The 18,689-nt window shown below is 36.2% G+C and overlaps 3 protein-coding genes across 5 annotated transcripts; all 3 read right to left on the bottom strand.

The window, feature by feature from the left end:
* Positions 1-662: 662 nt before the first annotated feature.
* LOC113703128 (tetraspanin-19-like) lies at positions 663-4,201 on the bottom strand. 3 transcript variants are annotated; one of them, XM_027224385.2, is made up of 5 exons: positions 3,809-4,201; positions 3,170-3,269; positions 2,817-2,897; positions 2,242-2,346; positions 663-1,724 (listed from the first exon to the last, which is right to left on the bottom strand). In XM_027224385.2, exons 1-5 carry the CDS (start codon positions 3,970-3,972, stop codon positions 1,524-1,526), a joined length of 651 nt encoding a protein of 216 aa, XP_027080186.1. In that variant the 5' UTR covers positions 3,973-4,201; the 3' UTR covers positions 663-1,523. The 3 variants fall into 3 exon arrangements, with proteins under 3 accessions (XP_027080186.1, XP_027080188.1, XP_027080187.1); XM_027224387.2 differs by having other exon boundaries at positions 3,170-3,249; positions 3,809-3,978; XM_027224386.2 differs by lacking the exon at positions 2,817-2,897 and having other exon boundaries at positions 3,809-4,200.
* Positions 4,202-7,459: 3,258 nt separating this feature from the next.
* LOC113704098 (uncharacterized) lies at positions 7,460-12,856 on the bottom strand. Its single transcript, XM_027225760.2, has 8 exons — positions 12,363-12,856; positions 11,919-12,077; positions 11,026-11,357; positions 9,898-10,237; positions 9,242-9,390; positions 9,040-9,133; positions 8,126-8,197; positions 7,460-8,044 (listed from the first exon to the last, which is right to left on the bottom strand). The coding sequence occupies exons 1-8, from the start codon at positions 12,726-12,728 to the stop codon at positions 8,000-8,002; spliced, it is 1,557 nt and encodes a 518-aa protein (XP_027081561.1). The 5' UTR covers positions 12,729-12,856; the 3' UTR covers positions 7,460-7,999.
* Positions 12,857-13,881: 1,025 nt separating this feature from the next.
* On the bottom strand, positions 13,882-16,383 carry LOC113703049 (uncharacterized). Its single transcript, XM_027224263.2, has 3 exons — positions 15,836-16,383; positions 15,342-15,422; positions 13,882-14,505 (listed from the first exon to the last, which is right to left on the bottom strand). Exons 1-3 carry the CDS (start codon positions 16,242-16,244, stop codon positions 14,087-14,089), a joined length of 909 nt encoding a protein of 302 aa, XP_027080064.2. The 5' UTR covers positions 16,245-16,383; the 3' UTR covers positions 13,882-14,086.
* Positions 16,384-18,689: the final 2,306 nt, after the last annotated feature.

An 18,689-nucleotide genomic window follows, 5' to 3' on the forward strand; every position in this document is an offset into this window, starting at 1 on the left:
TACCCTAGATGCACATACTTTCTGGATCAAGGAAGATTGGCAAGGCAGCACATTGAGCTTATGTGATATAGAAGCCTAGAAGCTTTTGAAAGCTTTCAATGGTGTATTAAATTCCATTCTTGTCTTGGCCAAGTTAAAAGAAACTACTGGAGTTGGATGTTTTCGCAAAGCATTTGTGTTTGCTATTTATTTTCTTGGTCAGTTCCAGTTTGATATAAGTTTAATTCTCCTTTGTGTTAGGATGCATTTTTGGTGATGTTTATCGTTTATAATAAAAATTTGGATGAAAAGATTACATCACAGTTTTTCTCAATAACCCAATTTTGGGTTCGTTAATTAAATCCTAAAATCCTGATGGTTAGTTGAAACGTCTTACTGCCCTATTTTGCCTTGAATGAATTTCCTCACCTTGCCCTATCTGGATTACTGTAAAAATGTTTTAAAAATTTATTAAAGAAGATGGAAACTGGCCCGGTAGACCTTCACATTAGCATGTTCAACATCATCATCAATGGAAGTTGCAGAAGCGGGAAGCTTGAGCTTGCACAAGATATTTTCGAAATCCTCCTGTCAAAGGACTGCATCCTGATGCAGTGATGATGTGCTGATAAGTGGCATTTGTGAAGCAGGGATGCTAAAGGAAGCTAAACTGCTAAAGGGCATTTCATGAAAACGAAAGAAGACAGATGCTTGCCAAATGATCTTATACAGAATACTATTGTTCGTGGATTTCTTAAAGGGGGTGAATATCTTGAGACAAAAATGCATTTTCAGGAAATGCTAGACAAAGGGTTCTCACCTGATTCTTACGCCGCGTCCATGCTGCTGGATTTGGCTTTCGCTGAAGGAAACAACCCCTAGTCTGCTTGATATGCTTCAAGTATTTGCTCCATGTGCGATAAAGAACTATTTAAAGCGATCGATGATTGATCATTTTATTGTCAGAGTCCCTAAAGTGCTGGTGTCAAAAGGGATATGGTACAACTGGAGAAGCTGGTACATGAAATGGTGTTGGACAAAGAAATCCATTTTTCCAGATTGCAGAATGGACATCCTCTGGAATGATTCAATGAGGTCAGAGTTCTGATGAAGTTACCTATACTGCACTAATGGATGGCTACTGTATGGTGCGCCAGATTCAAGAGACTAGATTGACAATTCTTGAGTTTCAACATCACATCGACTGCTGAAACTGTCAAAATATTGAAGGTTTTTTGGGCATTTGTGTGATTAAGAAAATGGAAAGTAGGTGGCAACAGTCCCCTGCAAGTGACAGGTTAGTAAGCAGGGCTGTATGGCTAAAGAGAAATGGAAAATTAGACAACACTACATGGATTATTAACACAGTGCAACCAGCATCACTTCCAAAATTGCATGTTATCAGTAACTTCAAACCAAAGTCTATTCAAGTTTGCTTGTTAGTCGACTCAAAGCATTCTCTTCTTGTTTCTCTGTTTATAAACCACTCCATGAATCTGGATTTCCTTGCAGCCAGATAGTTGAGTTCACTTTGGCAGCTTGAATTAGGCGAATGAATTTCTTAGCGTTTGTCCAATATTATGATCCTGGAAAGACCTTTCAGGTAATCTGGTACAGTCACTTAATGATGAAGTACGATCATCCAAAAATGAGTATGTAAAGTTTGGGGGATCAGAGCTGCTGCAATGAAGGTTTGGTTCACATCCTACTGCCCATAGGATGCCAGCAAGCAAAGCAACAATCAGCTGAAAATATCACAAAAAAACAGTTCTCACTAAAACTGGGTGACAAGTTTCCTCAAAAAACATGTATTTAGATGGTTAGGTTTGTGGATCAAATATTGCTGATGAACATCCCATAAAGTAATCCGGTTTACCGGAAATATTTCTCATGCATTGGTTGTTTCTCACGTAGAAAACGGTTGCTAAATTCATTGAGCCTAATGAACCACTGAAACCACAGCCAAAGTTTATGAGAAACTTTCCCAGAAAAAGCAACTAGCATAAGTTTTTCAAATTCTTGTTAATCTACATGATGGCACTTTCTCACCAAATGTAATTATTTCTCTTGCCAGTACATTACTATTATCAAAAACAATTCTAAGGGCTACAATCTGCATAAAATCAAATGATGTAGGTTGAGAATTGCAAACTTACATGGTATCTTTTGCAGTAAAAATCATGGAAGCAATCAATTTATTATTAACCTTTAATTTTTCGAAAGCAGAGCATTTTGCTTCTCTCAATGGAAAAAGAATTTTACCTGGGCTACCAAAACTGAGATTGAAATCAGACGACACATTTCCACATGAAAGAGAACAAAATTCTTGAACTCTTCATGGTTCCCATCTATGTATATGGAAATTTGCTGTCAGAAATGCAAACAACATATGAACACGTTGTTAACTCGGACAATCTTGTCAAGTTAAAAGCAGTAGTAAAGCTAAACGCATTCTGAACTTTCCTGGTCCTAGAGGATTTTATAATTCAACAAATATATTTAAAATTCTGAACTAACATTCTTATTTCTCCTGGTGGATGCTGCCAGTGATTATAGTAAAGGCAGATGACTTCTTGTTATCTTGACAAAAGCGTGTAATTACTGCTACAAAGCCTATTGCAGGACTCAGATTGATGATCTACTGGAAATCTCAAAAGCAATCTAAACAGAAAGACTAGCCTTTTACATAATCAATTTTCATTCCGCCTAATGAAGTCTTTTATAAGGACAATCTCTTATAACTTTGGTAATAACTAAAGTTTAACGAACTCAACAGGGAAGTGATAATTTGGAGACTGGTCAGAACTAGAAATTTTGACAGAAAATTAGATACATACCATTTCCCAGTTGGTCTTGTAGAAGACTATGACAATGATAACAGCTTGGACAAGAAGAAGAGAGCATATGGAAACAATATACTGAGGCATAGTTAAGATAACATAATATGCATATATGATGCATAATGAAAAACATGATGTTTTGATCCACAATATGCATATATGATGCATAATGAATGACAAAATGTTTCGATCTTTATTTAGACAAGAATGTTAAAATGATTTCTTCCCTACATCATACTTCTATTCTTCAAAGGTCTTAACAGGGTCAGAAAAGATTTTTAGTTTCACATGGCGCTGCAGAAAAAGATAACGAGTTGTTTAAACATCAGAAGCAACTTTTATGAGGATACCACGGCGAGGAGAGAATTGCTGATACAGTTAGCAATTGAATGTCCCAATAGTGTGCTCAAGCAGACAACGATTCCCACACCTAAACATGTATAGATAAACCTGTTGATAAGAAGCTATAGTTTCTTCAGTTCTCTGCGAAAATCAACTAACTACATTGTACTACATCAACGAGAGAAGTCAAAATATGATTAAACACCAATTCTGAGTAGCAATGAAAACTGATAAGAGGTTTCTAGCATGACTTTTAACATCTAGTCAGCTAAAAGATCTGATTTCTAGGCCTGACCATTGACTTCCAATCAGCTAAAAGATCTAGTTCTGTCATGTCCTGCTAGATTTCGCTCTTTATGACATATTGCTATGGGTTTTTTACATTGTTGCCAAGAAGATGAAGTACAATTTATTCCTTGAAGTGGAAAAATCCACTTAGATGGATTCTTGCATCTGAAAATGCAACCACATTTTTCTCGTTCACTTGGCAACTTAGCACAATACGTTAATTGCATGTTGCTCCCAAGACAAAACATGCAACAACAGCATTTTTGCACTATACAATTTTCCTTTTTTTTTAAATCTTTCCAGCTTTTCTACAAAGCAGAGACCCATAAATAAGAAAGGAGGAGAGAAAAAAGACATACCAAGGTGTAGGAACAGGTGATGCAAGATCCAACTCATCAACCCCGTCTTTCCACTTCTTCAGCAGCCAAAGAGAGTATACGATCATTGCAACTCCAATAGCATTAATAACGAAGTTGACAACCCTGATTGACCTGTGCAAATAACATCGGCTACAGCTTACCATTGCTGAACTCTGCAGAAATCTTTTGCCTCAAAATCAACAGTAGTCATTGAACTACACGTTGAATTTAGTTTGGACCAGCAACCCTGCAAATGTGGATTGCAGCACAGAAAAGAACTCTTGTGGTCTTTGTAGAGGGAGATGAAGGAAACCCCTCTGTGGAATGGTAGTTAGATGGCCGCTGGAAATTCACAGGCCAAAAATGGACTCTGGACTATTGTGGCTTATTACAGTATCATGTAATATTGGTCTACGCTCTCAGGGCCAAAATGTACACAGAATTACCTCGACAATTGTCATTCAGAAATTAAAGAATTAGAGTGACAGAACACCTTATTTCGTGTAAGGGATAATTTCAGAAACCTCCCTTGAAGTTTCTGACAATTGCACTGCCATCCCTCAAAAGTTTTAAAAATATCACTTATCTCTCCTATAAGCTATTTGGGGTCCAATGCTTACCGGATGGATGGTGAAATGACTTTACTATCCTTACAACTCTGAAAATATTACGTATTTATATGGAGAGAAACAATTGAGTTACTTGTACTAAATTAACCATGATTTGCAATATAAAAAATTTTAAAATCTTGAATACTAAAATTTATAACGATAATTGTTAACATTTTAAAATTCTTTTTTTGTATTTTAGTAGTTCTTGTAATTTCTTTCGCCTAAAAAAAAGATTAAAATTTCTATTGAAATATTATTATTTCATAAATTTTTCATAAGAATAACAAGATGAATATGAAAATACACAAAAAGGAGTAAAGTATATTAAAATATGTTTACAATTAGATTTTATTAAGTTATGGATAAAATATAACTACACATAATCCACTCTTTCCTTTCTTTTCCAAACTATTTGGTGTGTTTTTTCTTTTCTTTGTGTACATTATCCAAACAAGATGGTTAGAAAAAAAAATTTCTACTTTGATTTATTTGCTTTGCCATTAAAATCATACCCTCATTAATCCAATCGTTGCTTGAGAGTTTTTTTTTAAATTACAAATGATGGAAATTTCTTGCTAATCATCTGAAATAATGGACCCCGTAAGTTAAAGAAATAATTCAACAAAGATAACATATTTTAGCATATTCTATATTTTTTATCATTAGCCATCTATTGTGATGTTTTTTCTTGAAAAGATCATACTTTATCTTGTTCAGCTCCTTTTCAAAATCTTTCAAATTCTGATACTAAGAGTTTTGGAAATTTACATATAAATCTTGATTCCAAATTAATAAGTTTTCCTCTCCAATACTTTGATTTTGTTATTTTATATAGTTCTATAAAAAATAGTCATTGTTACTAAATTCTATTATACTTATGCTAGAGTTTAGTTCTTAGTTTCTACTTTTAACTAATATTTCCTTTTGATTCTAAGTCAACCAACTAGTAATAAGTTAAAGGGTACTTTTGGTATGAAATATTCTTCTCACTCTTGAAATCTTTTTTTTATTGTTGATTTTTTTGAATTGGGTTAATTTGTTACAAGAACATTATTTTTAAGGAAGGTTAATAATATTTTAAAAATCTCAAAGAAGGACAGTGAAACTGTAGAAACCTCAGTGGAGGTTTCTGAAATTATCCCTTCTTTTAAATCTTATAGAAGTCTTAACTGATGCTGCACCAAACTGTTCCGCTATTATGTTATGCCACCCCAAATATCTGTAAATTCATGTGCCCACCTACCAGTGTCAGTTTAGAACTGAGAGGATACACCTTCCCATCATTCAAGTCAACAAAATTGTTTGTCCTGAAGCTGGTTTTGGGCCTTAGCCTAAGCCCTTAGGTTATAAGAGAAAGCATTCTTTATTTGGTAGTACGCGTTTGAGGGTTGTCTTGTGTTACAATTGCCTCCAAATTTATGGGGGGCAACTGCCCTGGATTCTTTAGGGATAATTTCAGAAACCTCTCTGGGTTTCTGACAGTTTCACTGTCCTCCCATGAGGTTTTCAAAATATCAAAAACGTCCCCTAAAACTAATTAGCTAGTAACAAATCAGCCCAATTCAAATACAAAAATAATATAAAATTGGTATTAGGAGAGAAAAAACAATTTGATTCCATAACTACCCTTAAGTTTTGCATTAGGTAGTTAATTTACTATGAACAATATATATCTATTTTAACTTTATCAAATGTGAGGCAGTGTAAGTGAAATTGCTTACAAAAGCAAGGCTTCAATTTCAAGATTGTGTAACTATCACCACATTCATAGAGAGTAAATAAAAGATCAGATCAGCTTTCTAACTCTACAACAAATTTAGCAACTCAAAGTCTCATCTAGATATTGCATGTGTAATATCATACCATTACATGTATTATAACACATTAGTTGCATACTCTTATAAGAGAAACAAAGCTTGTAAACCCTGTTATAACCTGAATTTCAATTTAAAAAAGACCATTTGTTGAATAATCACAAATAAGAAAAAATTTGTCATTATTAAAAGGTTTTTCAATTTAGTTGCATACAACTAACAATCTTTACCTATATTTCATACAATACCAATATCTATTTTCCATGACAATAAAAGTAACAATTAGGAAAAAAAAAGAAAAAACAATAAAATTGAATACAAATCATCAACTAGAGCAAATCATATAGAACATAATAAATTTTGAGAAAAATTTGAGAGCAAATTTCCTCTTCAAGTCTCCTAAATCCTTATATATGCCTAAAGAAGCTATATTTCTCTTATTCCACAAAAACCACTAGAATTTGAATCACTACTTCTACTTACACACATCAATTATCAATCATAGAAAGGCGCTTATTTTTGGCTCCCCTTTTGTAATGGTATATTAGAAATTTAAAAAAAAAAACTAACAAATTGTCATCGATCATAGGGGAAGGAGGTGGTCGGGGAGAGTGGGGAAAGGGGGAGAGGGGAGTGGAGGATGAGAGGAAGGAGGAGAGGGGGAGGGAGGAGAGAAAGAAAAGAAAAAAAAAGAAAAAGAAAAAAATGGTGGCTGAAAGCCGGTGGCTCTAGTAGTGGTGGGAGGAGGAAGAAAAAAAGTAGAAAGAAGGGAATTTTTTTGTATGTTTTTGAATATTGTAAAGTGTGTATTTTTCAAAATTTTAAAATTTTTTGAAATTATTGTAGTTAAAGTTGTTAAAAATCTTGTAGGAGAAAAACTTGACAAAAAACTTATTTGCTAAATAGATAACTAGTTAATAACAATTTAACTAATCATGTGAACATAATTGTCAAATACCTCTTAAGTTGTGTGGGTAATTAAGTCATTTCCCTATAATTGATGCAACAATTAGATTCCATTGACCTGATAGAGGAGGTTTCTAATATTTTAGAAACCCCAGTGGAGGACAGTGAGATTGTTAAAAACCTCAAGAGAGATTTCTGAAATTATCCCTATTCTTTAAAATAATGAGTACAAAGAGGACGGAGTTATTTTCGTAATTTTCTAGAGTGGGAATTCTATTGAAACTCGAGAAGTTCAGTGCAAGGTAGGGCACCAACCATACTGACTCGCACAAACCAAGCCGACCCATAGACTCGTATCTTGGAATTATTCAAGGCTCAAAAGCAACAACCACATCCTGAGAGCATGTTCCACCAAACTGAAACTGTAAGCTACGACATGCCAATACTACTTGGGGAAGGAATCACCAGTGCCGCGTATTACAGACCCGAAATAAGGCGTGTTTTCTTCTCTATTTGGAAATAAATTACAATATAGAAAAACTAGAAATTGTACACTTGGGAAAAATAAAAAACAAAAAAAGCAGCCTCAGTGAAGGGACGCGACCAAGGGAAAGTGTCTCTTTCAGTCATCCATTCCCTCGCTTAACCCCACCAACCCTCGCTCCCATCTTTCCCCAAAACTCAGCCCCATCCCATCCAAGCAAAAAATAATAGCCACAAATGATGGAACTCAGTTCCTCTAAGAAAAGAAAATCAGTCCATTTTTCATCTCATTCTTTTCCTCAAGTTTCTGGGAGGTGGAAGCCAAGCTAATTAAAATGTTCTGCCGCACAAAAATGGCTGTAGCTCCAGTCCAGAACTCACTCCAACTTTACCCTGTCGACATCGGTCATCACGCCTTCAAGCTGTACGAGAACAGGCATCAGCATGCAAACTACAGGAAAGTAACGGGTACGTTTTATGAGCATCAGTTGAGATGCAAGTACCTTGACAATTTGACGCAGAAAATAATCCCCATACCGCTTAGCTGGTTTAGATTCTATAACATGAATCATGTCCTAAAACCAAAAAAAATGCATCAGATAGATGAACAGAAAGCTATAGTTAACACGCATTTGACTTCTAAATGCTTCACAGTTTAAACAAAATGGGCTCTAAATAAATTTTGATGGTCTTCAATTAGAATTGTGCCATTCACTAGATGTCTTTCTGCAGGTTCCAAAACTTCAATTCATGATCCACCACAAATATCCAAGACAGTGAAATGTAGACTGCAGTAATATCGGTCTGTCCTACACAGCATAAAAAAGCAAGCATATTCCTGGTGAGCATACTTGCACGCCACATGAGGCTGCGACCACCTTGAACTCATTTTCACTCAATTTGGCTATGCTCAATTCATACTCAACAATAAACAACCTCAATCAGATTTTCTAAACAAAGTTCAGGACCATGGGGCTAGGATGGAATCAGTGAGCAAATTTGAGTTGAACTGTCAAGCTTAACAGCTATACAATCATAACAAGCTCAGGCTTATAACATCAACTAGAATTTATACGATCATAACAAGCTCAGGCCTATAACATCAACTAGACTTTCTGTATAGATGCACGAACAGAACATGTTGTGCCTGCAAGGCTTGACCTCCAAAATGGCAAGTTGAACCCTAATAACTGCCAAAGCTCAGGATGCCTATAGGCTTCAGATTGTGTCAGTGCCCACAAGACACTGACCAAATTTGCTACTAAACAAGCTTACCCACTATACTATTTAATTCGTTCAAAATGGTTTGCTCCGAGATTTAACCATTCTTTCTTAATTTTAAATGCAACAGGCATGGATGTGTCAAGGTATGTGCATAGGACAGAAGCACAACACTACATCCAGAGTTACAACTTACATCATCTACATAAAAGTCAACATCAGCATTGGAGCTGATCTTTCCATCAGAATCAACAGCGTGTGTTTTGTGCTTGTATGTCAACAAAATTGTCCTGCACACCATTAACTTCAAACAGTAAGAAAATCAACTTTTAAAAATAAGGAAAAGAAACATATAAGTTTTGAACAAGGAAAAGAAACATATAAGTTTTGTCCCTGACCTTAAAGTAGGTTCATCCACTTCCAGGTAAGTAGCAAGCTTGCCCATGGAGATCGTTGAGTAAACTTTTAAAAATGTTCGAACACCTGATAATAATTGTTGCTGTTTCACTTCATAAAGAAACAGCTTCAACTGAAGCCTATAGGCATCCTGAGATTTAGAAATAAACAAATGGATGATAGATGCCAATAATTCACAATATTAACAGCACATGCATAATGCTTAAGCTGTCTAAGAACAGCCTAAAATTAATAGGTCAACCAAGAAACTACAAGACAGACTATTTTTTTTTGGGACTGCCCATCCCACAGATCACCGTTTCTGGCACGTGAAATGACATAAAACTTTCAAATATGTTTCAACAAACATGAACAGTGGTCAAAATTACACCGACCACCATATATCAGACCATGGTATTGCTAACAATTGCAACGTTCAAAGGAACACCATCAGGTGTTACTAGATACTTAAGATAACAAAGGCATGAGGAATTCACATGCTTTTTTTGTTGCACTCATTCAAGACTGTGTCTGCTTCTGTGTCTCCCCCCCCCCCCTCAAAGTTCTCCTTTTGGAGAGCCTGCTGCTGATTAAAGCACAGAAGATTGCCAGTCCATTGATTGCAGGCTTATTTAAGTACGATAAGGGACAATCATACCTGATTGTAGTTTACAAGAGGCTCCTCAAAACTAGGAGCAGATGGAGTGATGAACTTGGGACATGCATAGGAGAAAAGCTCATCATATAGTGCAAACGCCTCATCGTCAAATCTCTGCATTCTCAACATTTTTTCACCATATTTCTCACGTAATTGGGAGTTCACAGTCTCCTCAACAAGCTTCACTTGAGGGCAAAGGGATAAAGAAATAGCCAGCAAGGCATACATCTGCTCATTCTTCTTCAGTATCTGCTCATATTGTGGGGATTTCTGGTGATATTGCTTAGTCTTATAAATATATAACAGAATTTTGTTGAACTCTCTAATGGCATCCACATATCTGTCAACAAAGGAAGAACAAAATTTATTAACTAAATTAACAACAAAAAAAATTTTCCCCAAAACAGCAAACAAATGTATCTATCTAGATTATCATAGAAATGAGCAGCAAAGCAATCACTTGTTGACTGTAAAATGGAAGATGATTGTTCATCACATCAAAATTTTTAAGGGTTTCATCACAAATTCAAACTTCTCTTCACATCACTGAAGTACTTTCAAGTTCAGCCTATATCAGGCAGACCTTTTTTTTACACACAAAATCAAACCTCACAAAGAAAAGAAGTAAGGAGCAGAAGCAGCACTTAGATGCCAGCTAGAACCCTGCGCCATTGAAGACTTATGATGCTGAAAAGAAATGGCACAATTATAGGAAAACATTTATTATAGACTGACAAAAGCGAAGCAGTATAATCTCCTATGTGCTTGGTAATACAGCAGAAGATGATAACGCTCTTTCCCAACAAGCATTTTTCAACTGTACTATTTCTATCATTCAGTGAAAATCTACTAACAAAATGATACGTGGAGAGGGGGAACTTTAAAAAAAAAATGCTTCTTCTAGACTAGATATTAAAAATATTCTCCAAATAACAACTTTTCAATGTAGCCCAGTTCAATATTACCTAAACAAGTTCAGCAACAAAACAAAAAATAATGATTGGAAATATGAGGCAATACAGACAAATCACAGTTTGACAATTTATATTTCTGAAACATATTAAAGAATTAGATAAGCAGCTTGAACGAGAAGCAACATATTTGGTTTGAGTCATGGGACCAGCATACCTCCTCAGCATAAGATTGGCAAACCCGTAATGATATATTGTGGCAATGTGACTTCCAATTACGCTGGTGTATACACCTTGTTGACTTAAATCAATTGGAAGTAAGCACTTTAGGCCAGTGTGATAATCGCCCAGCAAACAGTGAACTCTAAGCAAACCTATCATGCTAAAGTACCCCAAGACCTTCAAAACATTGCTTCCACCATTGTAATCATATCCATCAGTAGCAGTAAACTGTTCAAGCCCTTCCTTCTCTTGCTCCAGGATTTGAATAATCATAGATTTCTCCACAAGAGCTTGCAAGAAGTTAAGAACACCATAGACGTTCCATGCCTGAAAGAAAGAAATGTTAACATCAGGGGGTAAACAGTTTGACTTCCCAATGCAAATACCATTATCTCTAACATCATATGTAAACATAAAATCTATAAATTTCAGGAAAAAAAAAAGTAACATCTTAAATAGAAGCACAAGGTGACTTTATCATGGTGATGATTTATTAGTTATCTTTAAAAAAATCCAGATTGTACCACAAACACAAAAATAAATATATAACAGGATTATACATGAAAAGTACCAAAGAAAGGGGGGCTCTACCGTTATGAAATGTTCTAAAGATAAAAACAACAAAAAACTGATAATTCGACAAGTAGTTTCTTCCCACCATTTTCATTTAGAAAGGAATTGTTACTGAAGGATAATGACAATACAACATCCTGTAAAACCTAAGTGAAAATGATTGCCAGGTCATATAACAAGAATTAAGAAAACAGACTTGCAAGTAACAATAAAGAAACAAATTAAACCCACTACTACTATTTTTTTAGATGTGTATGATTCTGGAATAACATCTTGTCATGGGAGATAAAGAAATCAGGAATTAGTTAGCCACACCTGATCAAACTGCTTCAGAAGCGCAATCTCCTGCTCTGTCTTGTTCTTCATCTTTGCCCGATATTGACAGAATGACTGAAACTGGTAGACAAACTCATCCACCATATCCCACAACCACTGGTTTGGCAATTGCATATTCACCACCCCATGCAATACCACCTACATGCATCCCATCCAAAATTTACACAAATTTCGTCACATTTAGCTGAAATAACTTATAAAAAAATCACGCAGCCCCACCTCAGGCCCATAAACAACATAGAAACGAAATCTTAAATATTTTAAGATTTCAATCCAATACTTTGAAATAATCAAATCAATAATCATAATTAACCCAAACTGAACCAAAAAAGTTATACAAGAGGCGAATCAACAACGAAAGTGTATTAAGCTAAAATTTACAAACCAAAAAAAAAAGCTTTTTTCCGAATGAGGAAATCTGACCTGGAAGAGGCTGCAGTAATTATCCCAAGAATCAATCCTCTGCTTGAGAGTAGGGGAGAGTCTAGCATAAAGGTGCCGGAACCACATTTCACGGTAGAGAAGGCAGAAAACGTGGTCGTTATCAACGAAAGGCGCGACGGCGTCGACGGAGGGCCAGGGGACGTCTTTGAACATACGTTCGCTTAGGGTTTGGAAAGAGTTCTCGTACATCTGGTGAATCTCGTAGACATTCTTCTCTCTAATGTGCCTGTATAGATGGACTACGAAGGATTTTACCGGGTCCGGCACGAAGCTCGGGTCGTAACTCAGTGAGTCTGGTCCGGATTGCTGCTGGTGCCCGTCTTCGTAATCGTACGGCATCGCCATGGTTTGGTTGGGAAGCTTGTGTGTTTGTATGTGATAGACAAGAGAGACTAGGGTTTATCGGAAAGTCGGGGGTTAGATTTTGATGAAGAAGAAAGTGAAGATGGGGCCATGGAGGGTAGCTTTTGGTGTAGAAGGACGATGTTGTTAAACCGAGAAGAAGAGCCCAATGGGCTCCAATTGGGCTTCCATGGGAAACGGAAAGTGGCGGAATAAGGATCGTTACCTATGGGCCTAAAACAGGAGATACTGATCGTCTGCCCTGCTTCTTGTGTACCCAGAAACCAAGGACGCTAAGAAACTTCAGAGCCTAAATCTCAGCCCGTTTGTCGCGTGTTGGGAAAATAAATACAACTGTTCATTTGGCAAAATTGAAATAACCTCTTTGGCATACAAGTTTTCGGCCAAGATCTTCCACAAGTTTTTTAAAAATTTGATATAATAACCTCAAAAAATTCTTCAAAATTTTTAAATTATACATTTCAAAATATTTAAAAATTTACACACTTCAAAAAATTTTCCTACAACTTCTTTAGTAAATTGCAGTAAAATTTCAGACAAATATCCAAAAAATTTATTTGCCCAATGCGAGCATTATTATTATTTTTTTCTTTAGATAGGAGGTATTGAATTTAGAACTTTTTTTCTTTTTCCTTTTTGTATGCAGGTGTGCCTTCCAAGTTGGGCAAACTGGAAAGTTCTAGAAAGTAACAATTTTGGTCATTGTCGACAGAAAATAGCAAACAAGTTTCATCCTTAAAAACTATCTAGGTAACAGGTAAGCTGCCTGAGGCAAGAAATTCAGAGAGTTGCAGTATGAACCTCGAATTCGGCAACATTGACCTTCCTGCACTTAGGCCACTGTCCCATTGAAGAGAAGCATCATATGGTAGAAGTACAAAAACCTCAACATCATGATACTGACATGAGAAAACTACCAGTTTGCAAAGCTGTTATCAGTTCTAACCTCTAAATACCATTTAGCCTTGCAACTCTGGCATTCCAGAATGCCAGGGGCACACTATCCATTATAATTGCCAAGTTAGAGCTGATTCAGCCCTAAACAGAAGCCTAGCACTGCTAACACAGCTGCACATTAAAACACATGCTTTCTTTCTGTATATTCAAAGCAAGTAGGTCTGTACAACTTTGCTAATTTTGTACACAACTATGGGTATTACCAAAAAACCGACTACTTTAGCAGCATGACAACCTCGTGTCAACATTGATGCTGTACCATTAGCTTGAGCACATCATCCAGGAAAAAGACTAGGATTCCCATGATGCTCAATCAGTGCCAAAATTTCCAGGCACATGCTGGATAGTGGCCAAGTTAAAATGGTGTTAGTAAAAGATCATCTTTACACTCTTTGCCGGGCAGAATTGGTCCTTGACAAATTTGGAACTTCCTGATAGTCATCAGGTTCATCTTCCTCATCAGATGATAATAAAGATGGGCCCATCCACGCCTTAAAACCTTCATTGACACGTCTCTCCACTTCAGGTGTGACTTCAAGTGGGTGTGCTTCAAGCATTTCTACACCAAGATTCTGCCCCGTAAAATTACTTTCATCAAGAACTGCAGCAGCTTTTCTCCTTAAAAAGAATGCAGTTCCCCCATATAAAATGACAAGCCCCCAAGATGCAGTCTCATAGCACCAAAACAAGGGCACAGAGCATCTGCTCCCCAGCGTAAGAAGGGTTGAACCAAGAAACAGAGCAAGGAGACCAAAAATGATTGCAAATGCAAGATTTAAAATGGACAGACAGCGCACTCCACCTGTAAATGGAAAGCAGAGAAATTACAGGACACAATCAAGTTGGAATGGATAAGCAAAGCTGCCTTATCTAGTAAACTAACAAGATAGAAATAGCCACGCTACTTCAGATACACACAAGTAGTACAAAAAAGAAAACAACTATTCCACTAGCTTGATGAGGCTTACTTTTGTCACCCAATCTAGCCAGTCTAATCACAGACAATGGTCCATGTGAGTGTAATTTTTAATATGGAGAAAAGTAATCTGGTAAAGAGACAGGCTTATGCCAATGTTAGGTGACATGAACATTTGTTGGCACAAAAATCAGCATCTCCACTGTCAGTATAGCAATCATAAACCGAGCTGAAAGCAATGCAGCAAATCATACAAAGAGAGCACAAAAATGATATTTTACAGTTTAAGATTCAGACTCATGCTGAAATAAACATCAGCCAAAAAATTAAATAAAACAAAAAAATTAGATGCACAGAGAAGAGGGACGATAACGGCAGGAATATTGAACTGCAAAGCACAACGGGGATACAAAAGAAAAGAGGAAAGAAGTTTAACATTTGAATCATGACTGAATGCCTTGAGTTGTCCAGCCAGTTAAATGTCGTTCTAAAGTTTTGAAACATGAATTGCATGAATTATGTGTTTTGTCAACAAGATTAGTCCCTTTCAAACCATAATAAACAGGTCTTCCAAGTGTCCTAGCTCCAGCCATACAACATAGAAGTAACCAATATTGCTTCTGCACAAGAGGGGCAAAAGCCTGGTACCGTACAAGCATTCCATTAAAAGCATATCCCTTCTCAAAGAGCAGAGAATGGCAAAATAGAATATAAAAGCATACCCCTTCTAGAAGCACAGTAATTATTCTCGACAACCCTCAAGCATCCATGTCTTACTGGAGCAGTATAAGCAACAATGATTCCTGCAGAACAATAATAAATTGCAGGTCAGAAAGCACACAACCATCACAATGATCTAGAACAAAATTGATCAAATCACATGTGTCTCCACTGCAAACTGCCATGTTAATCATTTGTCTCCACTCTCCACCATAGAATAACACTTTACGAATTTTAGTTCGTTTCTTAAAGTTGGCAATTCTTCGAATAATAGCATTGGTTGGATCAATTACTGAATAGACGGATCAAATTTTTACGAAAGCAGAATCTACTTGTATCAAGAAAATGATCACCAAATATCATCACAAGATCTAATTATATTCACATACTAATAATATCTGATATCAAAGCTGATCAGTAATCAAATTAATCCAACCAAACATTTCAAAAACTATATACAATAAAATAATTTTAAAAAATGGTTGCGATCTCTCACCTGCAAGAAGATAAACTACAGAAGCCCCGAAAAGAAAAGCCGAGGGGACAAACACCACCATCCAATAGTAGTCCACAGTCTCCTGATCCGTGAGATAAAACGCGCCAGGAAAAAGATCCGAATCCCCACCACCGCCACTTCGGCCATGAACAGCCGCGGGGGAAGTTACATTAATCGGAAGAGGCTGAATTCTTAGGTCATTACAAAACGGGCGGTTCAAGGGATCAATCGGAAAAACTATATTCAAGCTAATAATAGTGGAAATCAAAATCACAACAGAAATTAAACCCAGCAAAAATAACGCTAATGGACGTTGTAATTTATGCCAGGCCTTGTCTTCTTCGCGAAGACTCTGGTACTCGTACTTGGGCATGAATGCTTGCCGCAAAGCATCGCCTATTAATGCCATTTCTTCTTTTCTGTATGATTTTGGAGTGAACTATGCGAAAGGCATAGAGTACAACATAACAGGGGTGCAGGAGGAGTGTGTGTTGTGCGTGTTTTTTGGGGCTAGGGTTTGCAGGAACGGAGGAAGGAGGAGAAGGAGGCCTGGAAAATGGGGTTTAATTGGTTGGGTGGAGGAATCGGAGATGGTATTTGAGTTTGTTGTGTGGGGGGGGGGGGGGAGTTGGGGTTTGGTTTGTTCGAGAGGAAATGGGCAACAGGGAGAGGTGGTTGTCTGTTTAATCTTTGATTAATTCTGGTTAGCTTTATGATTACTCTGACGCCTTTACTTTTCATTCTATTTTGTTTTATATTTTTGGTTTTTGTTCCTCAATTTGTAGTTCTTAATAGTAGAAGATTAGCATTTTTTTTTTTGCTTATTACTAGCACAAACAAAAAGAATCAAAAGGGTCTTTTTCTCCTTTCATTTTAGCATTAAAATTTTTCTTTTTTGTATTCTAATTTGTGGTTAGTGTTGTAAACGAGTTAGTTGTGGCTCGAATTAAAATATATGCGTATGAGTTCAAACTCGTCGAGTTCTCCCGGCTTGAATTCCAACTTGAGTAGATGGCTATTTCAACTTATTCGAAAGAAACTAACTTAATTGAATTTGATTAAACTCAATTAAACTTACAAAAGGCTTGATTAAACTTTACCAACTCAAGTTTCACACACACACACACAAGTGAGCTTCTTCAATTAGTACCTTTTTAAAAAAAAAAAAAAATTAAACAAGGAAATGGTGCAATTTAAGAAGTAGGGAGAGGACAAGGAATTAAAACCCAAAACCTTCACGTTCTGGGATTTTAACCTTACCATTAGACCAAAGCGTCTTCAGTGCCTCAATTCGTATTTTAATAAAGCAAACTCGTAGCTAACTTGTTTGAACTCGATTCATTGACATGGTTTGAAAATTTTCCAAGCAAAATGAGAAAAGCACGGATGGGGCGAAGAAGGTAGGAGTTAGAGATAAATTTGAATGTTAGGGTTCAACTATAAGTCTATATAATTGATTAAGTAGTCCAAAATAACCACAGTAGTGTTTGGATAATAAATTATTTGAGATAATTTTGTGAAAAAAATACTATAACACTTTTTTGACGTAACGTATATGAGATAAAAAGTGATTAAAACATATATATATGAGATACTGTAACACTTGTTTGGAGAGTCATTTTCCGTCGGAAAATTGTGTCGTTTTCCATGATTATATTTTCCTATTATTTTTTTTCTTCATATACATCAAATCACTACAGTAATTTTTTTATAAAAAATCTTAGAAAATGCAATCCAAACATAACCTTAATCAGTGCGTGTAAATAAGATAGAAATAATGTGTATACGAAACACACGAGACTTGTTCGACTTGTTTATGCTTCTTTAGTAACTGTGGAGAGTTTTGGCTTTGAAGAATCGAGCATGAGGTCTTGCGTACTAGATCATTAATCTTTGGTTTGATTATCACTGAAGTGAGCAACCACTTTGAGATATAAAATCATATTCAATCTCTTGTCCATGGGATTGTTCATCCATTTTGGGCAGATGAGAAAAGTAGAAATTTCTCTATCAATTTTCATCCACCAAATCTGAAGCCAGCAAACCATAGCTCATACAAATTGTCAATTATACGAGTTTGTGGACTGCCCCTTCTTTTTTTTTTCCCCCTTTTAATGGAGCAAAAGAATAATAATCATTGCAGTAAGAAAGTCTTTGAACTTCATCATCATCCCAGTATATTATATACAATAGAAAAAAATCATTGCAGTAATTGATTAAAAGAAATAAACAAAAAATGCTTTTGCTCCATTAAAAGGATAAAAATTGGAGCTTTCATGCTGACTCAATAGCTGAAGACACAGTTGCTCAAATCATCCTCAACTAAGAAAGAAAAAACGTGTCACAAACACTAAGAAAGACAATAAGATGAAAATCTATGTCAAGAAACACTGATCTAACTCCTCATACTAACCTAAAGACGTTAAATTGACTCCTACAAAAAAAAGTAGTATTTCAGACCATGGAATTCTGCTGCCGATCAAAATTGAAGAGAAGTACTCTTATTATCAGAACCAGAGTCTGATAGGTTCATGAAATTTCGACATCAGAAGCACAAAGCCGACTCCTCAAAGGACCATAAAGATTCCCAATTGCTGTATTCAGGATCAAGAAAATGCGGCCTACTGGGGTCACCCATTGCACTGAAACCATCAATGTCCGTTGAATTGTTAAAGGATGAACTACCGCCAGGTTCACAGTCAGGATCGAGAACCTGTGTTGGCTGCAGATCATCCACCTCAGATTTCCCTCATTCAAACAACTTAACCCAGTTGCAAAAATTTCATGATTTTCACTGCATAGACTTTCTCCAGGGTTTCCAGCAAAACCCTTTTCTCCACAGGGCTGATTAACC

This window comes from Coffea arabica, chromosome 8e (assembly GCF_036785885.1).
Source record: "Coffea arabica cultivar ET-39 chromosome 8e, Coffea Arabica ET-39 HiFi, whole genome shotgun sequence".
NCBI classification, from domain to species: domain Eukaryota; kingdom Viridiplantae; phylum Streptophyta; class Magnoliopsida; order Gentianales; family Rubiaceae; genus Coffea; species Coffea arabica.